We start from the raw sequence: 26642 nt of genomic DNA on the forward strand, positions 1-26642 counted from the left end.
TTTCAGCTTGGAAGATAACATCAGGATAGCAGAAACCCGGTCACAGTGGCAGTAACCGTCCCCGTGTCTCTGCCCCACATCGCTGCAGATTTAGTAATGGTGTTGCCGCTTCATGCTCTGAAAAACATTTTACCAGCTGTCTCACAAAGCTTCATTTGCCTGTGGTGCAAGGTGAGGGGCCACATTGAACTAAACACATTAGCATATCAACTCGCCCTCTGCTGTTTGAGGGCTGGAATACTAACCTCATAGAACAAAGGGCTATTTGCCAATTCAGGAATTAATTTAATCCAGTTTACCTCACCTCACGTAGAGGGAAGAGCCAGACTGGATTTGTATTCAAACGGAGGCCAGTGTCCGTCTGATTTGATGCGGGAGGCCAAAATCGTGGGAGTGACATCATTGCCCTCGGGCCTTTCTCTGTTTGACTGTGTGCTGACTCCTGCAGACAGAAATGGTTGTGGGTGTGCATCGCTGTGTGTCTGCTTGTGCGCAAAACAGCTAATGAAATCTGAATAATCGGAATAATATCAATTCCACCCACCTACCCTTCTGCTGCTCTTCTCAAGCATCTGGTTGTAATGTTTTATGTATCGCTGACGTCTTTTGTCTCGCTGCCTTTTTTTCTTCTTCAGCAGGCCTAAAGGAGGTTCAGCTGAGGAGAGGAAAGGAGTCGGAGAGGGGCGCACGGTGGCTTTTCGTCCAGATGTGGCCTATAATCTGTTGCATACACTGTTCTACGGCCTCCTGGCTTTCAGCACTATGAGGTGAGCTCATGCACACGCAGATGTAATTGCACGATCGCGTACAGGCAGACACCTGGATTTACACACATTCCCAAGTAGTCACATTGGTTTAATTCCCAGACAGGGACTCTTCAAATGTACTTTTCCTCTTGACAGTTTGATTGCATGAGCTCGTGAGCAGATGTTAACATCTAAGTGCCTCTTAAATGCTTTTCACCAAGTGTCTGAATGGTCTACTTTAGCCCTGATCAACCTTCCACAAGTACCAAGTGCCATCCTGCAGTGCTTTAGTCTCTCAGATAGTGACACCACTCGCAGCAGGGACAGAGAGGGTGGACTGATAATTTATCCTATGAACGACACTGTATGATTGACACCCTGAAATTTCTAAATCAGATGTGTCAGGGCTCGAAGGTATTTGTTCCACACAAGACAAAATAACAATGTAAATTGACTGCTGACACGACTGACCCTTGGTTACTGTTGCTACATCTAACAACATTGTACATGTGCAGTTTGCAATGATACTGGGTCCTTGAATTCAGGTGGCAGAAAACTTAAGAAGGCATCATTTCTAACCTGGGACTGTTCAATTTGTAAGACAACTGTCAAGAGTAGATTAGCTAGTTAAAAGAAAAAAGTTGGTTGGTTGAAAAGACTGCATCTTTCCAGCTGCATTGTTTTAAAATGACAACATTGTGAGAGGGGTTGTAAATATACACTCGATGGCTACAGACATGTCACGCTAAAAGACCGAAGCTAAGGCTTAGCTTCACAAACAAAAAGTCAGCATCCTCACAAAGAGCAAGACAGAGCTGCTAACATTTGCCTAAACTGTGAGTGCTTCCTGGACTGGTTTCCACACAGCAGGGAAACACTACACAGTTGTTTTACTAGTCATGCACAACAGCAGGGACTTTTTTGTTCTTATTGTGTAACCCATACTCTGACAAACTAATGTAGTTTATGACATGCTCAGTTGTAAGCTACGCAGTCAGACATGTCAGCAGATAAACACACTGCTAAATCCATTCCTCACACTTTTACTCTTGTGTTTTTTGTTTTGAAAGAGCTAGAAATTCATCCTCCAAACTCTTTAAATTAGTATGTCTCTGACTGTAGCACCATTCACACCACTTAAGCATTTGCAGAAATATAAACCTTGATTACTTCATAACACATTTTTCTTTGGATGTTAAGAGATACTGTGTCTAAAGCACCCATATGAGCTAATTTGTAAACCCACACTACTCGAAAGATGCCCATACCACATCCCACGCAAAGTTTGGAAGTCTGGGGGAAAAAAAAAAATCTTGACACAAGAATGAGTGTGCCTCTGTGGAAAGAGTGACCCACATGTACGAATAGTTTGGAGTCAGTAGGACTTGAATTGGAAGCACCAAAAGCGAAGTAGTCGTCCATTGAGCTTTAGGCTGTTTTGCTTGTTTTTTTTTGGCACTGTCACTGTATGTCTCAGCCAGGCATGCTTCTTTATGGGTTATATCCAAAGGTGTCAACCCACAGCAGATGTCCTGAGGAGAATATTGGTGTTCTAAGGATATGAGAAGCATGTTGTTGGGACATGCTGAACCTTTAATGTAGTGGTAAATGAGAAGAGGTGTAGGTTATACATTTTTTTCACCCATTTTCTTGTGCTGATTATGATTTTTCTGTATCAGCTTGTTAAGATATGCTGCTCTAGACTGTTTTTTTTCAGGCTTATAGTTGTATATCAGATGTTTAAGGGAGAACTCAACAAGCACAATTGCTGTTTATGTAACTAATAAACAGAAGTGAAAAAAGAAAAGAATGCATCTACTACTCCTGTGTAGCTCTGCTTCTCCACAATTAACAAAAGTCCCATTAACCTTCCCTCTCATATTCTTCTCCCATTTTATGTTGCTTCTCTTTTTGGATGTCCTGGTGGCTCACATGTACACTATGGCCTATTTCTCTGGTTCACCCAGCTGCATCATCCATTTCGCAGGTTCCTAACGTGGAGCAGAACCACCACTGAGGCTGTCTCCAGTTACAGGTGCCAGAGAGCCACTGACACCATCACTGGCACCTAGACCGAACAGAAATATCTTTCCTGTGGTCGACTCTCACGTCCAGCCATTTCTTCTTAATTTCCAAAATGTTTCGGCTCTCTGCGCTCTCAGCTTTTACTGCTACTGTGACATGCTGGTTCAGATTTGCTCTTATTGGTCACACTGGTGCTATGACCAGCAAACAATATGGGCCGACCGGCCTCGACCTTGGCAACGACTGCTTCTATTTTCCACTCTGTGCAGTCTCTCTTTGTGGACGTACAGTCTGTGTTTTCCATTTCCCTTTGCAGAGTTATTTTTTAGATAGAAAACAGAAAATTCCTTTCTTAACCCTTTTTCTTACCTTTGTATTTATATAGAATAATAACGCCTTTGAGAGACCTGCACAGTCTTGATAATTGGTTCATGACAGTAACTTATCTAAAAATGTTCAACATGCCATACTAAGTGGTACACAATACTGCATTTGCACATTAGCTCTGAAGTGTCACAAAAATTGACTAATAGTCCCTGTGGCACAACAACCCTCCCAGGCCCGACTCCTAACTTTCATCTGTAATTGTCAAATGATAGTCGTTGATGGCATCGTCAGTAAATTTCCTGCGCTAGTGCATTGCAGGCTACAAATAGAGGCTGCCATGCCTGACATTCATGATTCATTATTGTGAAAGTGTAATTGCCTTTAACTTTAGGCTCTTTGTGAGGAGTGTCAAGAAAATCACAGAGATTACAATTGGAATCATCACTGCTTTTGCCTGTATTAAAAGAAACCTGCAATTACTCAGTCAAAAAGAAAAGGGGAATATTCTGGTATTTGATGTATTCATGGCAACATGGAGATGCAGGTTTTCAAAGGTCACATAAGTAGCTTAATTTGAACAAGGTTTTGAGTGCAGTGTAGTCGGCAGCTGGGTTACTCTATGCATATAAATGTTGCACATTCTGTTCTTGTATAAACGGTGGGCGAGATTTGGAATGGCACGTGTATATACATTTAATACATACAGTTCATACCGTGCATTCTTGTTACAGTCAGGAATTAAAGCACTGATTGAATTCACACAAAAGGAGAAAAATCTGAAAGCTTTTAACACAGCAGCAGCCAGGTAGTGCTGAAACCGACACATTAGATTTCAGCACTTTCTCTAAAATGCTGATTAAGAGCGAAAGGCCAAAAGTGCAGAAAGCCATTTGTTTCTGTCAGACAGCTCCTTTGCATTAAAAAAGTATTGAGATTTATTTCTATGAGGCAGCACTTCTTTGAGTCTTTGAGTCTCTCTCTCTCTCTCTCTCTCTCTCTCTCTCTCTCTCTCTCTCTCTCTCTCTCTCTCCTCTCTCCTCTCTCTCATGGCTTCGTCTCTGTACCTGTCAACAATTTTTCAGCTCATTTCCTTCTCTCTGTCTTCTCTCTGCTGTTCACTCCTCTCTCTTTAATCTTTTTCCCATTTGTTAAGAACTTAAATTTGTGTGGTCTGGAACAGAATAGATATTGGATGATAATGCTGTCTTTTATTCATTAAATTAAATTTAACTGCACTGGATCCATTATACTCCAGTAAACAGTCTTTAGTTAGTAGTAGTTTTTGCATTGTTAAACGTCTCATACAAGTCATTGCATCTCATGTTTGTAGGTTAAGATTCCTTCGGTGTTCATCGTTCATGAGGTTTTTACCAGGAGCTGAATTATAAACAGAAGTCTCGACCTTCAAAACAAAGTGACCTGATAATTAAAAGTGGAAAAAAAACACTGAATAAAGTATTGTCATGTTAAACATCTGCGTTTTTCTGCCGCTCTTTAGCAGACATCAGTACGGGGCTGTGGGGCTGTTAGCTGAGCCACTGCTAACATTAGCATAGCTTGTTTCTACGTGCTCAGCTTGTTTTTATTGTGTGATTCCTTCACTTTTCATCGTTCAGAGGGTTTTTACTTGGAGCCAAATTATCCACAGAGGGCTCTTCTCCAAAACAAACAGACAAAGTAATTAAAATCAGTTAAAATGACACTGAATAAAACAGTTTAACGTTACAAATCAGTGTTTCTCTGTGACGCTGTTGAGTGGACAGGATGTTGAGAGGGGCTGCGAGACCTCAGCTTGTTTCTCTAATTACTTAAAAACCAGACGTCTAATGGCAAAAATCCTTCATCTGGACTAAGTTTGAATGTTAATTTAAAAAGTGACGGTGACTTTAACCAGGTGAAATGTATTTAAAAATCTCCTGAACACTCAGCGCCAGTTGACGTTGCCTCTCTCTCCCCCTCTCTCTACCCAGGATGAAGTATATATGGACTGGCCATATGTGTGCGGTCGCAGCCTATGGTGTGTGTGGGACAGAGTTATGGACTCCACTTCTCACCGCTCTCCGCTGCAACAGTAAAGTTCTGGTACGAGCTCACAGCTGCACCTCCAGCTCCTAACGTGTGTGTTACATTTACCACACAGGATATTAGTTGTATCAGTCCATTTACTTTCAAAGCTGCACCAATGGATATTATTTGGTATTATTAATGGATCAATGTATTATTTATAAGGTGAAAGATGTTGCTGTTACTGATGAGCACATAAAGAATTATCATCACCTGACTACAATCCCAATTAATCCAAATAATAAATGCAGATGTTGCTCAGTGTCTGTTGGATGTGTAAATAGGAAACTGTTTGCTAAAACACTTGGCATAATAACTTCATAAATCAGATGTTTTTTCAACTAGTATGTTAAGCTTCAGACTATCACACTGCACAGTTTACATGTTCATAGTTCAACCATCATCCTGTGCTTCTGGTCACTGGGTAACCACACTGTGCGCTCACACACCTCCCATGAAAATGGAAAGAGATTTTTTTTCCCCCCTCAGTTTGTTACCCAGAGTCAGTCTGGCCTGGGGATTAGATTGAGGAACCTTCTATTCACAGACCACCTTTTCTAACCTTCATTTCAAAGGAATTTCAAGTGTATAGCTTGGTCAGCCCTGTTTTCAGTTTCCCTGATCCAGCAGAAACATTTGTTACTGAAGAGCATTAAATGATAACTAAGGCTGGGATAGCATTTGAAATGTGCGAATACAAACACACAGTCTGAGTTTCCGCATCAATAATTTTTTCAGTACCTTAGTTTTAGGAGTATAAACATGTTTTGCTATGGAACCCTGGTTTCAGTTAACAGAACACATTAGTGGAGCAGCTTTACAACAACTGTGCCTCAATAAACTGCAGGCTAAAATGAGTTATTACTTAGAACAGGAAATATCTGATCAAAGACTAAATAAACAAGAAAATATTAGTGAGCGTTTAATACCAGCTTTTGATACCTGACAGGTTTTTATACATTTTGGTCAGTACTCAAAGTTCTGATGTTGAAACCCTGATGTTCTACTGACGACCAGCATCATGTCCATCACCAGACTCCAGTGAGCATGACATTGATCTTTAACTCATTGTGAGACATTTTGGAAGGTTTCCCAGTTTGTATGATTTGCTGGTTTAGCATGAAGAGGAACAATCAAATCTAACTGGCCTAATAGCCAGTTAGATTTGATTGTTCTTGAATCCTCTGGCTGTACTCTGGGCTGGTGATAACATTACACATGAGGCCACTAGGTGTCAGTGTGGTCATAACACGACAGCAGCATGTATCAGATAAGAAATGATTCTTGGGAGCAATGCTGCTCTGACTGTCTTATATCTCTGTGTTATCTCATTCTATGCTTGTCTTCATTTTAGGTATGTCTCTGTCTGACTCTCACTCTCTCTGCCTCAGATACGATTATATTCTTTCATTTCATTATAGTTGTTTTCTTTCTCTCATTTTGCAGTTAAGGCTCGTCAGATATGCAGTTCCACTGGTGATGATTGGTTGCCTGTATTACAAGGTATGCCATTTTCTTGGTGGTTATGTTCATCACTCTATTGTCGGTCTCATTACGGAGCCGAGCCAGTGTGTACAAACCGTGTGTGACGATATGAGAAAAGGAAAATGCTGAAATGGAAGTTGCAGAAGAAAATAATAACAAGCAAATGGATCATCACAGGATACCAAAATGATCACTTCCCTTTAATTTATTTTGCCGTTGGAAGAGTCTAAATGGCTGTTATATACAGTGCAATAATGAGATGTTATTTAAGACATCAGTACGTGTCATATTCTGCTTTACAGTCTCATCACTTGTCTCTGCCTGTTTCCCTTTAGTTCTGGCCTAAGCTGATGGAGGAGTTATCAGAACTGAGGGAGTTTTATGATCCAGACACTGTGGAGCTCATGACCTGGATTAGGTACACACATACACACACAGACACCCACACTCACAAATCCAGAGCACACATCAAATTGAAGCAAATCTGATTAGCTTGTTTCCGCAGATCAAGTTTCACTTTGCCTGATGTCCTTGATTAGTCTGTGTGAATGTGCACGCGTGCATGTGTGTCTACATGTGTATCTGCGCTTGTTTGCGGGGGAGTCTTGTCGATGAGTGATGAGAGCCGATGGGTCTCCATGAATAAGACATGGGGGTGCTGGAAAGGACCCAGCTGTTGGCAGAGCTCTAACCCACCTCGGGGTCTCTGTGGCCGGGCTTTCGATCAACAGCATCAGCCTGATGGGATCAGAGATGGAGATGTGATTTGGAATGGCTCCGTATCATGGCTGCTGTGTGTGTGTGTGTGTGTGTGTTTTTGTGTTTGCACATCTGTATGTGTCTGTCATTTTCTGGTCATCAGGTTGGATGTGATGTGTCGGGCTCAGCAGTTCATATTGCATGTAGCACTGCAACATGCAGTCTGTCCTTCCATGTTTCTTGTTGCTTTTCGCTGTTACACTCCACTCAGACCAGCATAGTGTTGTGTGCCTGAGTCAAAAATAATACATGAAATATTAATCACAAACAACAACTTTATATACAGTACTTTTGTTATATAATGTAGTTCTTTGTAACTCAGTTTAAAGCCCTAGAAAGTAAAAAGATTGGGTTGTAACATCAGTCTAAGTCTTCCAATTATTGTGCTGTAGTGCAGGAGGAAGATTCATATTTGGAATTCAGTGAGCATAAGTTAAATGTTTTTGTTTGTGTTTCTGAATTTTACATACCTGCTCGTTTGTTTCCCGTGTCGTCCTGTACTCAGTGGATAGAACCAGCTTTGTGCATAGGTGAACGTGTAGATTGTGAGTTTTTTGTGCGTTTTTTATTTGGAAGCCTTTTGTGAATGTTTGCTGCTTACGTCCTAAACGACAGAATCAGGATGAGCCAACAGGTTTTCAACAACTGATTTAAATGGTTTGGTTAGACGTTGCTGATTGCAATCATTTTGCACCAAAGTGAATATATTGAAAATATCATTGTCTCCATGTTTTTTCTTCGTTTTTCTTGTCAGGATTGAAAATCCTTTTATACAAAATTTTGATAATTGGCCAAAACTCAAAAAAGCATAAAAGTGCACATTTAGAGTTTAGATTTAGGTCTTTCTCATATATAATAAGTCATAATTCAGAGCTCATTATTTCCATCCTATTATCATCAGCATGATGAAACTGAGTGGACCAGATGCGATTTTTAAGAAATGGCCAGTTTTGGTCTAATCCTATTAGACAGATATTGGAATGGCACAGAAAAAGATGGATAGCGAGACAGAGGGGGAGAGGCTGGGATTTTGAATGTATTTGTGTGTGACATGGGTTCCCTCCCTCTGGAGCTTAATCCCATTAGGCTCTGAGGATTAGGGGCTGCCTAGAGTTACCTTGGTTGGGGCTGAGAGCAGGGTGGAGCGCAAAGCTTCTAGCTGCTGTGCTAATTGCATTCCAGATGAAAGTGTTAAGATGGGGAGGGGGGTGCATGTTATGTGGTTTTCTCCAGCCGACTGAGGCCAAGGCTATTTTGTCATTTATAGAAAGATCATGGGAGATTCTCAAAACTGTGGCATGATGACAGGCAGAGCAAACATAGATACATGCATGTAGAAGAGAGTATATATCTGGGCCCGCTAGCGTATTTATTTCTCAGAGACTCATTGTGGTAATTCTAGCTGCAGGGGATGTGCTGTATGTATGAGTCATGTGCAACTGACAAAGGTTGCAAATGTTCAGAATAGGATTTCATGTGGCCTGTTGCTGAAATCAGAAGAAGATACAGATGTAGATTGAGTGATTATTAGCTGTCTTTAAGGTCAATATCCCTCAAAGTCTCTGATTTCTACAAAATCAGAATTAAGATTAGGTTTAGGAAAGGATAAGGATATCAGTTTAAAACATGGATTTAGAGATTGGTTTAGGATTAGATTAGAGGTAAGACGGCCTTCGCAAGAGCTAATGATGCATGTCTCCAGGCCCTTGTGAGTTTAGAAATTGTATCAAGACAGGTTGTTGAGGGGATTGTCATAATTCTCTGGACGATCATTCATGACCCGGGGCTCCACAGGTTTGAAGAACTAAGGTGTAGGTTAATGTGATAACAACTGGTAAAAGTTCATCTGTATTTTCACAACCATAATTCACAAGTTTCCACTTGATAACAGCAGCGGCTCCACAGCTCAGCTGTAGGCTGATACTCTGTTCTAAATGGACAGTCAATAAATCAATAGCAATGCCTGGTCGTTCCACTGCCTCTGACTCTGACTTATAGTTGTGAGTGTGCAGTTTTTAAAGTCACCAATATTGCTTCTGTCTAACCCATTTGATCTTCCTCTCTGCTTCTTCCACGATGTGTATCTTCACAGTTTTTTAAATTCAGATTTGCACAGTTGTGCTGCAAAAAGCAGCACGGTGTCAATCAAGCAAGGCAAATCAAAACTGAAGAGGCGATTATTGGCAGGAGCTTTGTTGTTCTGTTTTCTGACATATGAACTCAGTGCTGGGCATGATGAGTTCAAGGCAGTGCAAGTGTTACATGTGCAGCATAGAGGGGAGCAGCTTAAACTCAGGAACGTATTTAATATAAACAGCTTCTTCTCAGGCTATCGGGGCTCACAGATAACCACAGTCCATACTCAGCACTGTTGCTGCACTACAGCGCACTGCAGTCTGAAGCTGGGATAGGGAACAAAGCTCACATGTCACATTTCACAGTACAGATGAGAGCCAGGAGTCAGTTTTATTGCATTTTGAAAGGGATGTGTTTCAGAATATACTCTGCACTCACAGTATCATCTCCTCTTTGCCACAGAAAATGTGATTCTATATGAACAAACATGTAGCAGTAACTTATTTTCTCAGCTCTCATCATACATATTTCACCAAATGCAGAGGCTATCTTATAATACAAGTCTTGTGTGGATCTGCATCTCAGTAGTCTGAGCTAATATTTTTTATTTTGAAGGATTCCTTGGTTTTTTTTTCCTATCCTCCACCTGCCCCCACTTTCTCCTCTGGGTTGAGATATACAGTCTGTGGTCGAGAATTATGAAGGCTGCAGTGGAAATTATTAATGAGAGCTTTGACAGCAGTTTTGCTGCAAATTCAGGAGGCTCATCTAGCTACTCAGCACAGGAGACCCATTCAGAGAGGGAACAGGCACCGATGAAAAAGTCAGCATATTTGAGTGAAACACTGACTTTGTTTATCCCACAACTCCTCACTTTTAAACAAAAAATAGGTCACTGCCTTTTAAAAGACCATTATGACCATTCCAAAAAGGACTAACATGAGCCTTTGCTGATCTGCCACCTCTATGGATCAGGCCTTGTTTCATCAAAGCACTTGATTTAGGTTAGCAGAATAGAGTCCCATTAACATCATGTTGAAAATGTAGTAGAATGTTACCAGAAAAGTCAAAAATACATATCAATAAATGACAGTCTTAGTTAAATTGTTAACATGCATTTTCTGTTTTTTTTTTTTTTGTTTTTTTAAATTTAGTGTTTTGTGATTTGAATTTGTGTACATGGCTACCTTCACTGACTGCAGATGGAAATAACCACTACAGTGCTCCACATTTTCATTTTCCTAATACTCATATGAGTATGAGCGGTAGGCGTACCCATGCATGTTCAGAGCAATGATTGGTCCAGGGTTTGTGCGAATGTATGGTTCAGGAAGTAGAGTCGGTCCTCCACCTGTCTCTGGGCTGGCAGCTCGATCCCCTGCTCCTCCTGTCCACGTCATAGTGTCACATCACATATAAGTCAAGCAGACTGATTTGTGACTGACTCCCGGCTTGCTAGAGTAGCGTTCAGGCAGTGAGATGCAGGGTTTGGGGAGGAGGAACCCACTTTCTGCTTCTTACAAGGACCACAGGAAGAGGCTGGGTCTGGACAGTGACAGTTCTTTGTCAATGGAAACCAAGTTGCAAGTCCAGATTGTATTTCACAGCTCAGGTTAGGAGTACTTACCAGCACAACTCAGAGACGTGCAAAAGTTCAAAACAGCTCACCTCTGTAAAGCTGGCAGCAGAAGCAGTGAAGGCAAAGGCAAAAATTAGGCATTGCAGTGATGGTAACAGGCAGACAGACTAACCAGGTAAAAGGAGCAAGCACAATCCAAAAATGGGTAGGTAGTCAAAAACAGTCAAGAAAGGCTGTGGGTTTGCAGGGAAGGACTTCCTTTTGATTTCTAATATCTGTGCCATAGGACCTAGATATAAAAAACCTGTATATATTTTGTCCTCCTTAAAATTTTCTTCATAAATCCTGAATTTCGGTAAAATCCCAAAACAGTGAATCCTTCTGAGTTTTTCCAGTTCTGCACAAACATGAAAGTGGTTGATGCATTTATGTCTGGAACCTGGTGTTTTGTGTATGCAGTGTAGTATCCTGTACTGCATCTCCCAGGCAGAATTATACACGTAATGAGGAGGGTGTCTATTAAAAATTCCTGAGTTGGCGAAATATGGAACTGGTCCCTGGAAGATATAATTATATTCTGGTTAAAGCATTTTGACTGGCCCCCAAACAATTTTTGGGTGTATTCAATTCCCTAATTTCATACTTGTTTTGGAGATCTGTCTCATTCTGTCCATCTGTCTGTCTAATTAAAATAAATTACTTTATCCTTTTTTAGGACACATGTGCCACTATTCATCTGTATACCAGTCCTTTCCATTCAGCTCTCTGTGAAACAGCATTTTTTTTTAATCCTCCGCTCGCTCTTTCTCTGACTCACTCTCTCACTCTCTTAATTGTCTTCCTGTCATCCTGCTCCTTGTCGTGTTTTAAATTGTCTAAATTAGCAGCATTTGGCCTCATCCTTAAATGGGGAAAGTGCAGCTCTGTGTCTGTGATCTCTGTGTGTGTGTTCGTGCCTGCGTGCGCTTTCCTCTGCAACTCACCCAGAGGCAGTTCGGAGAGCGAGTTATAGGGAGAGAGACGGAGATGTCCTTGCTTGAACTACACACCTCTCAATCAGAAACTGAGACTTCAATAGAAGATCTACGACCTGGCACATTTATAAGAACACTACCAGTCGCTCTCTCAATCTCACTATTAGTTGGCAACCTTTTTCACTCAGCACCACTTAACTCTGTGAGTGTGTGTGTGTGTGTGTGTGTGCGTGCGTGTGTGTGTGCGCGTCCGTGCATACAGTTGTCTGCAAAACTGAATTCAGAAAGAATTCAGGCATGCATCAATTGTGAAGAAGAGATAGTCATTTCAGTCCTTTTGTGACTGTACGTGATAAGTTAATCTGTTGTAAAGAGAAATAACCAGCATGACTCTAAAGACAGTTTTTGCAGCTGTCATCACAAATATCCTCAGCATGTGTATTTATCAGAACACACTGCTGGTCTTGATAGCATGTTCATTTTATTAAAAAAACACTTCAGTGCTCATTGTCACTTTTTTAGTTTGTTTTTGTTTTTTTTCTCATATTAGATATTTTGAAATTTTGTAGCAGGAATACCACACGTTTAGTTAACAACAGTAATAACAATTTAATTCCGTTAAGATCCAGATTCCTGGGTCTGTCACATTGCTCTCTGTGACACTTAAATGTACCACTGTCATTAAACCTACCACTTGGGGGCAGGGCAACAAGCTGTAATCACAGGACCAACATACAGTTGAAACTTAAAAAGTTGTTATAGCAAATGTTTTAGCAAATGGCAAACATAGAGCAGTTTTAGCAACCTTTTGGAGTTGTGCTCCAGACAATCTGACAAAGTCCAGTGTTCAGTCTCCAAAAATCTAAGAATACCAAAATGGCTTCCAGTGTTGTACCATTTTATATCAGTATTTAAGATTTGCTGCCTGCTCCCTGTATCTGTTTCCTTTCTCTTTCTTTTCCGTTTCCTCCTCTCAGTGGTGCTCTATGAAGTTGGGCAGCAGGTGCAATGGAGACTTTCAATACATGCATGAACCTGAAAACAATGACCACAATGCATCATTCATTATTTAATTTATACAATGTCAGTGGGCTGCATGCCAGTGCCCTCTGGCATTTACATATGAGGCTATAAACATGAAATTAAATGTAAATTAATATAGAGGGGAGGGGGGTTCTCCATGGGATGCAAGGAGAGATTAAATTTGCATCCTCAGAGAGAGAGATGACAGACAGAATTGGAAATGGCCGACTTCTACTGCAGGTCAGCAGGGCCAAGACATCAACCCACACATTGACCGGGAGCATGTATGAAAATACACACACTCATAGCCCATTTCAGCATATGCACATTGCACACCCACATTAGAAATTGTCTTTATCTCACACATAAAGTTTGTAGACTCAATATTCCTGTGTAACTGGAATGTAACTGGCATTTATATGGACAGTATGTTATGGTGTTAAAGTCTGTGCATATGGGTGCTCTGGTATGTTTAACTGTACTTGCTCTTTCTCATGATCTGTAAAGTTGAGTGATGACATGCAAAAAAAAAATCGCCATCGAAAATTTCTGTAATACGATAAACTGGTTGAGATGCTTGATCTATAGCATGTGCAACAGAAAGTCACCGTTGGACTAACCTCTGTGGGTAGACCGAAGTATGTGACCACACCCAGTACTGGACAAACACTGCAGTGCTCTATCACTTTTATGATTTGAAATTTTCAGCTATTTGGACAATAGTAAAGAAAAGAAGAATAATATCTTTTCATCCATTCAGCAACCGGTATGGCTACAAGTTGAGGCCATGGCTGAAGTGCCTTATGCTGCACTTTCTCCCAAGTCACTATATTTCTGGTGACAAATAAGTTTGTCGCAGTCAAACTGAAAACTTCTGCCTTGAAATACAAAGCTGACATTCTTTGGATCTGAACAGTTAATGAAATTTTTTTTCAATGTTCACAGTCATTGCTAGAGGGGATATTAAAGCCTATGCGATGTTCTTGTCATAGCACAATAAACATAATTACCTGTTTCTGACTTGTACACAGCATTTATGTCAAAATCTAAGTCATAATTACGACTGGGAAACTTTGATTTTCTAAAACCTCACTTATCCAACTTGGCACTGTGAACAGACATGGATGCCTCATGTCAGCCACACAGTATAAATTTAGTGAATTTTGTGCTATATTAACAGTGGTGTACATTGTATTGTTAATGCACAGCATTTTAAATCTTACATGACTACTTCTCAAATCATGAGCTGTCTAATGACATGTTTGTAACTCTCCTCCCCTGTTCGTCCACCATGTATCCCACATGATGTATACACAGCATTAAAGAGCAATTTAACTCCTCCTGTAGTACCATCACAAGGTTCACAGTTGTTGTTGATATAAAATTTACCCAGTACTTTGGTTTGTGATCAAATACCTGATAAGCTAATGACATTCCTGTCAGCTGCAGCTGTATTTTGTGTTTAGTGCTAATGTTGGCACATTAGCATGTTAGCATCATCACTGTGAGCATGTAAACATGCTAGTGTTAGCATTTAGCTTAAAATACCATTGTGTTTAAGTGCAGAGACTAGCACTGCGCTATTGAGACTGTTCTCCTGTAATAAACGACCACACCGGACCCTCACCCGGGAGACCTGGGCTTGGTTCCCGTTTAGAACCTCACAGTTAATGTTGTTTTTTTTTCTAATCTATTTTAGCGAAACCACGATCTTTTCCTAAACCTGACCTGGTACTTTTTATGCCTAAACCTAACCAAGCAGAGACCATTCACTAATGTTAACCGTGTTTATTACTGTTACCATGACGACAAAGCTCTGGTACACCTGTTGCCTACAGCTGGCACGCTTGACATACTGCAATACATCCTGCTCTCGGTAGGAATGCTACTTTAGGAAACAGTCTTCTTAGTTGTATTTAAGTGTAAGAACAAATGACTGATACCTTTGTATGAGCTGGGGGATTTATTGGCGCTATCCCATGTAATTATTAATCTCCTATATGAGAAGCAGGTGCAGTCCTACTCTATATATAGCATGTGTTTGATTACACTTGGCTTTGTGACCTAACCCTGTCTCAATATCCTATATTTTATCTTGTAGTGATAATATGAAATCAGACTGTCAAACTGTCTTGTATTCTTAGCAATCTTAGAAATGCTTCTGCAGCTCTATCTAGTATGTAGGCAAGGTTTAGATTAAAAATGACCCCTAGGTTAACATTACAGGCTGGGAATATTTGTGTGTGGGCTTGTTTTACTATATTTGTGTGTGTGTGTGTGTGGTGTGTGTGGTGTGTGTGTGTGTGGTGTGTGTGTATGCACTGTTATAATAGAGCCCAGTTAAGGTCAAGTTTTCTTAACAAGCAACACACTGATTTCCACACACCACACACACACACACACACAACCCCAAGTCAGGTCATATTACTTGTTAACACGGCAAAACCTCACTATCTTGTCTTTGTGCCTGCAGATTCTTTCTCTACCTCGTGTACCACAACTGCACATCTTTAACTATCTCTTTGTGATTTAATTTGCCTGTACAGAGAATGTTTTTGTATTTGGTCCTGATGTAGATAGCTGCTGTCCTTGAAACCACATCTCTGAAAGAAACTTTTAAATGCCATCAATATGTCCCAATTATTGTGGCAAATGCAGAGAGCAGAAGCATGTGGACTGAATAACTAGAAAATAAACTAAAGCAAAATTCAATCAAACTTTTTGGATGACTAGATGCACCTGTGAATACCCGTCAAAGTTTTTCATCTCCTTCAAACCACAGAACATCTTTCCATAGATTTTTCTTTCTTCTCTTGTTTTGCACTCATTTACACAGCTCTAAAACATACTGTAGTTCATCAAAAGCTTTCTCATGCCATACATTATCTGTGAATTTATAGCAGAGAATGATGTGTTCTCTCTCCCTTCTCTCTCTGTTTGTCCACAGCACAAAGACCCCTAAGCGGGCTGTATTTGCAGGGAGCATGCAGCTGTTGGCTGGCATCAAGCTGTGCACAGGCAGAGTTCTCACCAACCACCCCCATTACGAAGATAAAGACCTGCGGGAGAGGACCAGACAGGTAATGTAGGCTGCACTATACTGTCAAACATTCACAGGGGTGTGGAAAACACAGAGGAGCTGCAAGATAACACAAACACAAATAAATGGAAAACTTTAACTTTGAAGTAAGTAGATGATAATTACAGCATCAGCTATAAAAGAGAGTCATGCTGATTTGAATACCAATTAGCAGCATGTATTAGCTTTAGGAGAGTTAATAATGATAACTTTAATATTGTGTTTTTCAGTTGTCATGAAAAGTGACAAGATCTAGGAGTTGGAGTCAAAACTGTGTGTTCTGACAGAATGCAAGGTTAAATTTCTGGGAGACGATCGCATCCAAAGTAAATGGAGAATGGGGCATTCCAGGGATTCATGAATTTGCTTTATAAACATTCAGATGAGAGAAAAAGGAGAAACTGGAGGGAAATAGCTGAAATAAGTGGCATTTCTGATGAGTTCAGTCAGAGTCTCAGCTGAACACAAACACATGGTCCATTGGCAAAAAATTGGCAAATCACTTTCCTTTCTGACTGAACACACCTTGAAGTTTGGTTTACACTTTGTACTAGGCAGAAAATATAACATTTCATTGGATGGAGAGCAACTCTATAGTGCTTGAAATGCAATTCAAGACCATTTGAACCTAGGTATACATCTAAACTGCATCTAAACGCCAACTACTTTCTCTGAACAGCAGTTGTTAAGCAGGATTTCTCTATATGTTAAAGTAGTATCAAGAGAAATATTTGGCATGTATTCATTTATTATTTTCTAAGCAGTGCCTGGTGTTCACCAAGCATGGTGCTTGGAGTTCTGTCCAGATACTTCTCTGATGAGATGTCTCATCATATCAGAGTCCTTTGAAATGTCCTGTCAAATGCCTTTTACTCCAAGTGGCTTCTGTCTGGCCACTCTGCCATAAAGGCCGGATTAATGGAGAGCTGTTGAGGTGGTCATCTTTCTGTCAGGCTCTCCCATGTCTGCAGAGCACTTCTGAAGCTCTGTTTGAGTGACTGAGCTCTTGGTCACCTCCCTAACCAAGCCTCTTAGTCTTGGCTGGATGGCCAACTCTAGGAGGAGACCTGGTGGTTCCAATCTTGTTCGATTTCACAACTGTTCTTGCCAACACAGTCGACATCTGCATAGACATACCCTTCTTTTTTTTTTTCTTACATATCACACTACTGCACAAGCATTATGGTCATGAAATTTTCCAACCCTTTTCACTGATATAGATGTAAGTGCAGACGTCACTTTAGTCAGTATTGAAACACTAGCCTGTTGAGCAATCTTTGTGATTGAAGTTTCTGCCATCTGTGCTTCAACATGAACCCTCTACAAAATCACTTTCATCTTGATACATGCCACAGAGCATAATTGAATGTGGAGCATTCAGCAGCTAAAGAAACTGCTTTCTCTCATGTGTTGCTAGAGTGAATTTGGACATACATTCATCAGGTAGTCAGAGACATGACTCAGAATTAATGATAATGCTGCTCCATAACTCCTGGGTGTGTAAATAAAGAACTGTGCACAACTTCATATTCAAAGAAGATTGTAAATTAATGTTGCGTTCAAAATTTGTGTCTGCTTTTCCCAAGTGGCGAAAAAAACAAAAAAAAAAAAAACAGTTATTGTAGGTTTAAGAAATCTCATCTCAGAGCGTGATCTGCAGTACTCTCAGTACTCTCTGTTGCTAGAGTAATACTTAAAGGAGCGTGGTCTGAGATGAGATATTGATGATTGTTAAGTCAGCGATTTTGTGTGTATTTAAATAGTTAATTCTCATGTTTCATCAGGTACTTCATTTATAGTTGATAATATCCACACGATATTATTGATGTAAAGCTTGTCACAAGCTGGGTGTTTTTCTTTGCCTTGTTTCCATGATGGATGGAGGACGTGGGATGGTATTGTGCATTTATTGCGAGTGTGTTTTTCCGAGGCTCTTGACTGTTTGAAGTGTTGTTTGAATTTGGCGGATCCCGGTGTTTTGAGTGTATCAACATAGCTTTTTTTTGTCTTTCCAAGGCAGTGTACTCCGGTGAAAGTTATATGTTATAATTTTCTACTGGGATTACCAGTTTGTTTTTCAGCAATTTTTGGGGGCCTTCTCTCTGTGCTTCAGGGATCCCTTTGAAGATAAGGTTGTTTTTCATTTATCTTTTAGAGTTGAGGTCTAAAATTGATTCTTTTGAACGTTTGTTCAGTTCTCGTCTTTGTTTCACATCTGTTTACCATGGTTTTTAGTGCAGTGTCATTTAGTTTTTAAAAAGTGTTGTGTATTTTTTTCTAGCATTTACACTGTGTGTACGTGGCTTATAAAGGCTCTTTGTTGATCTACTTTGGTTTAGATTGTACTGTATTTCGCTAAAGGGTCTGTCATGTGAATGAAAGTAATTTAAAAAAAAGAAAACGTATGTCAAGCCAACTTGCTTACTATCTATCATAACTAATGCTTCGGGCCTAAGGTCAAAAAGCACACCACTGACAAAATATCAAAGGGGCAGAAAATTTTTGATAAATTTATAGAAACTTTCCATGGAAAGTTAAGATGGGGAATTTGGAAATATTCCAAGTTGGAAACTTGTAGAATATTTTACGATTGATGCTGAATAAATGAATAGAAACAGGCAGTAGAAACAGCATCACAGTTGAACTAGCACCATGATAGCTATAAAATGGTGTTAGCTAGCTTACACTTAGCATCTCTGATTTACTGACTAGCTACCTACTCTATAAACACATTTTGATGCATTTTTCCCTTGTTAAATTTTAATACTTGACTGGATGTAGTCTGTGGGCTCAGATGCAGTAGTGTGGCTTCAGTGGTCCTGCTATAGTGAGTCTAGAAGTCTGGTTGTTTTGACCAAAATTATGCTGCAAGATGTTTTTGTTTTTGTTCAACTACATTTAAGTTCCTGTTATAGACTAATCTGCAAATTTGTTGATTTCCATTTTATTCCTGTTAATCCCTGTGGAAAGTTTCCAATTTTTTAAATTTTCAGAATTTTGGAACCCATAGTCCAAGGTCATGTTTAGAAAAAGCCCTGTTCATGACTAGCGCAGAAACTGTATAGTGTAGAGTACCAAAATGAAACTGGAACTTTCAGGCTCTGTTCCAGAAGTAAGAAAACCTCATTCATGCTAATAACTAGCAATTCTATTCTATTGTTGTCTATTCATTCACAATTATGTTTTTTGTGGCAGAGCACCATTTCCTTCAAGCTGTAGACATTTGCCATGGTTCAACAGAAGAGTAAAGTCTGTGAGTGAATTGAGTGAGGAGTCACGGTTAGCTCTGAAATGTCTATAGTTACAGCGGCACTGTGGAAGTTATTCAACTTCAGAGATTACAGCTAGAAAGTCAAGAGACAACATTAGAGAAGAGCTTTTTTATGGACTCAGACAAAACTATGTAACGATGACATAAGTACCCTGGCTGCTGCAGTTGTAGTTTCTTCATGCAAACTGTTGTAAAGTTGATAATCACAAATGTTTCAGTTTCTTATTGCAACTGCTGCAGTAGTAGATAGTTTCTCATAAAATATGGAAAATAACCCCTGGGAATTCTCCTCCTACTCATTTTTTTCAGGAGGACCAATAAAAGAAATATTAAATGAGAGATTGTATTGAGTTTCTGAAGCTAGTGGAACAGCTCACTGTGTTGAAGCTGCCCTGGAAACTGTATATGTGCCATGTGAGAACAGGCAGGGCATAATTGTCAGCTGGCTACAAAGCTGGTGCTGTGAGCCAAATAGACAGATATTTTTCTTGAAGAATCCACAAAGATGAATTCTGTAAAACATAATCGTCTAACAAAATGATGTGTGTAACAACATGATATTTCATGATACAAAAATGTGATGATTGATGTTACAGAGCTGAAAAGTGTAGCACAGGATCCATTCGTTTTCATTTTGTGACCATGGTGGAGAAGGAGGAGAGCATAGTATGGATTTTTTTTTTTTTTTTTTGGCTTAATTTGACCACTGGAATGCCGTTTCTATCTTTTGGCCGCAATCTTTTGTCCTCAAGCGTTCAGTGGACAAGTCTCCCCAGCTGACGACTGATGTGTGACAGCTCTGACTGCCAAAGTTGCCAGGACTTCCACTTTCTCTTATTTCCCTCCAGGCCCTCTCCTTTCTGCTCCCATCTCTGCATTCATGGTGTCAGTGAAACTCAGGAAAACACACATTTTCACTCAAGTTGAAACATTTTCAACTCAAGCAGATGTACTCTCTCCATGAGGCGCCCAGAGCAAATTTCCTTGTTTGTCACCGGTCCTGTATTTCTATTGACTTTATTACAGCTAGGCTGCGTCTGAATATCTTTTTTTTTTTTTTAGGTGTATTGCCAGATAATGTGTTTGTTCATTATATTCACAGAACATTTCCATTCTTGAGTTCAGTAAAACCAACTAAATACATTAATCTGAGTGTATATGATTTACAGTTTGCACCAAGATCTTTAAAAAATATTCTTAAAATAAAAAAGGACAGTGAAACAGAAAAATCAAAATATGAAATTCAAAGTCTCTCTGCCATAGTATGTGGTATGGTATGGAAAATAAAACCATGTTTAAAGTGGCAATAGGTAACATTTTTGTTTGAATTCATCATTATGAGGTAAATGTTGACTGCACAATGTAATGGCTATACATTAAGGACACTACAGTAGTTTAGATTGGTTTCCAATAACCATCTTTTTCACTATGTTATTCTGTCTGTCACCTGGCATCAATTTTAATGGAAATATTAAGGCTCAATTTCTGGCACCAAGGATGTGCACCTTCCACTGCGCAACCATAACAGACAGTGGTTTTGTTTTATCTGGTAGCTATCGGTAGCGTTCCTCCCGGTAGCAGACTTTACCCAGCAAAAAGAAAAATGAGGAGGGCAAAGAGGCAGAGTGAATGAAACCACACTAAAAGAGTGAATCTCAGATGGATATTTCCTCAGTGGAGAGAGTCATGGTTAGACTGGGATAGAAATGTATCCCTGGACTTATCCTCTAGGAGAGTCTTTATGGATATGTTTTGTTTTTTTGTTTTTTTTACAATCCACCAGCCCACAGGGAATTTTCCCAGTACTCTCCATGGCCAGCCTGACTATAAAGAGAATTGTAGGACTTGAGGTTATAGCATTATTTTTACTAGATTAGTCAGTAGCAAAACCTGGCTACTTCTAATACAACCAGGTGTTTTACTCTGCCTTTATCACAGCTCTGAGATCAGAGTTTCTAGCTGAACTTTGAGATTATTACGGTTGTTTTCTTGCTTTGGACAGAATGAAGATTCGTTGTCTATTTGATAATCTCAAGAAATAACCTGTTTCCTGGTGGTGACTTTTCTAAAATGAGCAGTGGTGAAACTTACTATATTCTTCTTTGTAACAGGTAGTTACCCACTGCCTTTTTTTCCTGGTTGCCCCTTTTTTGTTATAATATTCAACCTTCAGATATCACTTTAGGAGTGGAATGAAAGTTATAATTTTCTGCCTTTTTACCAGGACTTGCTCTAATGGCAGCCTCTTTCTTACACTGAGAAATCTATGCAGCGCAACTGCAGCTAAAGCCACGTTACCTCAGCCATCCATCTCACTCAGCTCTGTGCTGATGTCTTGCGTGAGAGACCAGGGAATTGTCTGTAGATGGGGCCAGTGACCTGCAGTGATTGTGTGAATGAATATGGGATCAGAAGATGCAGTGAGTACAAGGTGCATCCATTAAGTCAGACTGAGTGGGAACGTAGGAAAAATGGAGCCTAAAAATGCTGCATTCCAGTAAAGGAGAGAGGAGTGGCGGCTTGCACTTGAGTGCATCTTGGTAATGTGTGTGAGAAAATGCTAAGTAAATGCAGCGGTTATATTATTGTGTTAATTTTACCATGTAATGTTATTTTCAAATTCAAATGTGTTATATTCATTTATTAATTGACATTATTTATTTATTTGTCTAAGCGTGAACTCTGTTTGTATCGTGTCTTTTTCTGTAAGTACATGTCCAATCAAGACTTAAATAACTGTGTGTGTACTCTCTGGATTATAAATACCACACTCAAACACGCTATAAACACAACCACATAAGGCTGATAAACAGAGTTGCAAATTAGCTTTGTTGTTATCTGTTTGTTTGTGCTTCTTCATTCTTTGTGTGTCTTCTTCAGGAAGTAATGTGTAGGTCATTTCTAGGGTAGCTGAGCCTATGTTTTGCCTCCCAGTGGGAAGTCAACCATGCTGAGCCGCTGGCAAGGCCGGAGCTTAGTGTGGAGCTCATTAATGATCCACGACACTGGTGCAGACCTTCTTGGCTCTGACAGAGAGAGAGGGAGTGTGTGTGTGTTACTTATTGAGGTTGAAGAGCTTACCTGTAAATCTCAGCTTAATTTGTCTGTCACTACAAATTAATTCATTCAAGGGACAAAGAACACTGTTGTTTGTGTCACCTATGTTTTTCCCCCCATTTCTCAATTAATTCACATAAATAGCAGACATATGTTCTGACCTGGGAGCAACAATCGAATAGTTTTTGTTTTTGTACTGTAGCGAACCCCCCGAACACTAAAACACTGTGTAGGGTTTTGTAAAACATGAAACCGTTGAATGTGCTTTGTCCAAACAAATCTAAGAACATGGTGCATTTCTGGGGTTTTGTTGGTGTTATTCAACATCCCACTTTTTTACTTTTTCATTTTGTCATGAAAGGACAAAACAAACGTGTTATTACTGCATCTCAATAATTTATTACTTCCCTATTTTGTCTGTGACTCTTGTAGGAACAAATGCATTTGGAACTTAAAGTACAGGCCCTTTCACATAGAGCATGACTCAAATGTAGAACGGGCAAATGTGAAATACAGCAGCTGTAGCCTCACCACACCTGGTTGCAGACATATTTTTAGGCTGTTGGTGCGACAGTTTTGAGGTCCTGCTGGGGATGCGACTGTCGCATTTAAGGAGGCAGAGGACCAACTCTCAGGATCCTTTGACCCAGAGCAGCTTCTGGCAGCCTGTGTGATTGTGATGTCTTTAGTCACCTTGCAAAGGCTCAGAAAAATCAACCTCCTTTCGAAAAAAAAAAAAAAAATTTCATTGCTTTATCACCACATAATATACGCACATTTATCAGGGACTATAACAGTAGGGTCAACTTTTCCAAAATCTTCATTACAAACGTGTCCCAGTTCACTACAAAGGGCCTGAAACATGCTCCTAAACAACTTCTACAGAGAGAAATTTGGACCTGACAACACAGCACGCAGGATTCAGAAATCCAGTCAGTCAAAGTCTTCTTTCAGCGTAGAAATATGTTTGTCACTTCATTAATCCACTCCTCATTAAACAGAAACCCATTTAAAGGCCACTACTGGGCTGAGTTTTGTCCCTGATAAACATCTGTGGGGGGAAAAAAATTCTGTTCTTCTATACTTGTGGTTTGCATAATGTGTCCAATTAAAACAGTTGGGTGAAATTGGTCAAAAGTTTTATTTCATCTGTTATAGCTAAAAGATGAAGCATAACGGATTTCAGAAAGCTGAGATCTGTTATGGCTAATGCTGTTGTTTTTGCTCTCCCTCTGATTTAGTTTCACCCGTAATTGTTTTCATTCAGATTTTTTTCAGTAAATGCGTTATAATTGAATCTAAACCAAATTTCATCAAAACTGTAATTTAGAAAGTAAATGTGCCTGGTGACTGAGTTCCAGCAGAGAAGTTTTCTCCCTCCAACAGTATTGGTGTTAAATTATTAAGGCCAGATGATGTTTAGGCAAAAAAAAGCAATTTACACAAACCCAACAAATCCACTTATATTCTCTGTGTGTGTGTGAACAGGTGTATCAGGTGTACGCTCGTCGATCTCCGGAGGACGTCCATGACATCCTGAGGACCGTCGGGGCAGACTATGTGGTGCTGGAAAACAGCATCTGTTATGAGCGGAGGCACAGGCGAGGCTGCAGACTGCGGGACCTGCTCGACCTGGCCAACGGACATGTGGGTGGCATTTATTTAACGTGACTCATCGTGTGTGTGTGTGTGTGTGTGTGTGTGTGTGTGTGTGTGTGTGTGTGTGTGTGTGTGTGTGTCATCCACTCTGCCAGCTTTCTGTGACTGGGTGAAAGCTCTCAGCCTCCGCACAGATCAATAGTCTCACTTCTCATCTGCGCATCACTGTCTCTCACTCTCTTGCTGTCGCTCTCTCTCTCTCTCATTCCTCCACACACACACACACACACACACACGCACACGCGCACACTCTCCCCTCCTCTCCTCCCACCCCAACTCCCTCCACCTCTCCTTATTTTGATGTCGGATGCTGCGCGCTGGCTATTTGGATTACCAGAGGCGAGACAAGCTTCAATCTGGCTGTCTGGCTCGGTGTGGTGTAAGACACATGAAACACAGAGTTGATGTGTGTCTGTGTTTGTGATGGCGTAAATGTCACACAGCATACACAACACCTGACATCTAGACAGCTTTATTGAAGGAACGTTTGGTTTACATCTGTCTGTCCTTTTCTTTCTTTCTCTCTCTTTTGTTTTCTTTATATTCTACTTTTTTGTTGTCTTACTTCTCGTCTTCTTTCTGACTTTCTTGTTCTTTTTTTCTATCTCTTTGTTGTCTTGCAGTTTTTTTTCCTTTGTCTTCATGTTTTCCCCTTTTTCTCTTTTAATGTCTGTCTTCTCGTTTTCTTTTTTCTGTCTTTATTTCTTTCTGTCTGTCTACCCATTTATCCAAAGCCTTCATCTTGAAACCTTGAGTATTGATTATTTACTATGAATCACATTTACTATGAATGTAGAGAATACCAAGTTTGAGCAGATAACAAATCAATATTAGGACCTGCTGGTGCAGTGGTTAGCACTGTTGCCTCAGAGCAAGAATGTTCTGGTTTCACACCTGCAGGTCAGCCAGGGCCTCTCTGTGTGGAGCTTGAGTCCGTTCTTCAGGTGCTCTGGTTTGGTTTTATGAGTGTGAGTGGTTGTTTTTAGGGCTGGGCGATTTTAGAAAATATCTAATTGTGATTTTTCTGACAGATATTGCGATTTGATTTGATTTGATTTGCGATATTATTTTTGAAAGTCAAGCTTCAGTTCAGTATTCACTACATACATCACTTTAACGTACTGTAACTTCACATTTGTTATAGTGCAGTATTTCCCTGTGTTTTTGGTGGCTGAGGTTTGGATTGTTGGTGCTCTGTAAATACAGAGGAGAGGACTATAGCTAGACTCCCTGCCAGCAGATCCACCGTCAGCAGATGGCGCTCGCTGAAAAAAAAACAAAAAAAAAACACGCAAATAATTTGGTCTGACTTTTGGATGTTTGTAGCGAGTTGTCAGCCTGTCTCCTCTGCGGCTTCTCTGCACACACAGCTGCTACTTTCTGCACCATGAGCTTCCCTGCATGTGTTTTTTGTCAGTGGGCGTAAACAGCAGTCGCTTTGACTCGGGGCCACTTCTGACTGTGACCATGCGACGTGATTAACCACTGGGTCAGAGTCAGGGGTTGTGAAGATGAACGCAGTCTTCGCTTCAGTACAAATTGTGATTTTGGTCAAAATTTTATAAATTGTTCAGCCCTCAGTTGTTGCCCTAAACTGGTGACGCGTTCAGGGCTTTTTGCCCAGTATCAGCTGGAATTGGTTCCAGCCCCACGTGACCCTGAACTCTAGTTTTTGAAAGTTGAAATAATATGAAAGTTGAAACCAACAATAGATCCAAATTCTCTCGTGCATTCTCCTGCTGTTTCTTTTTAAACAACAGATTGTTTAAATTGACCTCAATAAATACCAAATCATTTATTTCCTCACACTTTATGTGTTTACTTTAGTGGTTCTTTAGTTGAGTGACTCAAACGGCGACAATAAAATGAAAGGCCTCATCAGAACTAAGTGGGTGTGATTTGATCAGATTTGACTGACATTGTCCTGGAAACATAAGCAAACGACCTCAGTCACATTTTGATTATATTCTTGTTTTACAAATACAGACCATCATGTTTTTCAAAATGGAGACAAGAGCAAGGAGAAAAGAAAATACAAAAATCTTTCATGTAAAATGAGAAACTTATTAATTCTCTCTTAGCTCTTTGTTTGGTCTCTAGCAAATAGGATAATTTTTAGCCTATAGAAGCCAGTATTCATTGTTCGTTTCTTTTAAGGCTTTCTTTCTAAGAAAAGCCGTCCATCACCGCAGCATCTTTATGTGTAGCTGAAGTTTTTGACGTTGCTCTTCCTCTTTCCACTCAAAATCTTAACATTGCGTTGAGACACTATGTCAAGTTAGTTTTAATTAAAAACTACCAGCATAAGTTTTATCAATATAAGATAATGATAATAAATAATAAAATGAAATCTTATTTCTGAAGAATAAAGATCAGTTTGGCTCTGCAGAGTTTCTGCCACAGCCAGCTGGCAGGAGAGCAAAGTGAAATCAGAGCCTGTGAGAGGCTGTTCATCACCCTGTCTGTGGTATTTATTTACATTTATAGATTTAAAATGTCTTGATGATGTATTGGTTAG

At 40.0% G+C, this 26642-nt stretch overlaps 1 protein-coding gene across 6 annotated transcripts in view; it reads left to right on the forward strand.

Annotated features, from left to right (window-relative positions):
- dpy19l3 (dpy-19 like C-mannosyltransferase 3) overlaps positions 1-26642 on the forward strand; it is a 60064-nt gene that overhangs the window by 29210 nt on the left and 4212 nt on the right. For 4 of the 6 annotated variants that reach the window (XM_018697421.2, XM_018697419.2, XM_018697418.2 and 1 more), the window contains 6 exons: positions 636-767; positions 5069-5180; positions 6609-6665; positions 6983-7065; positions 16006-16138; positions 23954-24112. In XM_018697421.2, coding sequence (XP_018552937.1) covers positions 636-767; positions 5069-5180; positions 6609-6665; positions 6983-7065; positions 16006-16138; positions 23954-24112 — 676 coding nt within the window. The remainder of the gene's footprint in view (positions 1-635; positions 768-5068; positions 5181-6608; positions 6666-6982; positions 7066-16005; positions 16139-23953; positions 24113-26642) is intronic. The other 2 variants (XM_051076272.1, XM_051076268.1) reach the window with 1 other exon arrangement.

This window comes from Lates calcarifer, linkage group LG2 (assembly GCF_001640805.2).
Source record: "Lates calcarifer isolate ASB-BC8 linkage group LG2, TLL_Latcal_v3, whole genome shotgun sequence".
Classification (NCBI taxonomy): Eukaryota; Metazoa; Chordata; class Actinopteri; family Centropomidae; genus Lates; species Lates calcarifer.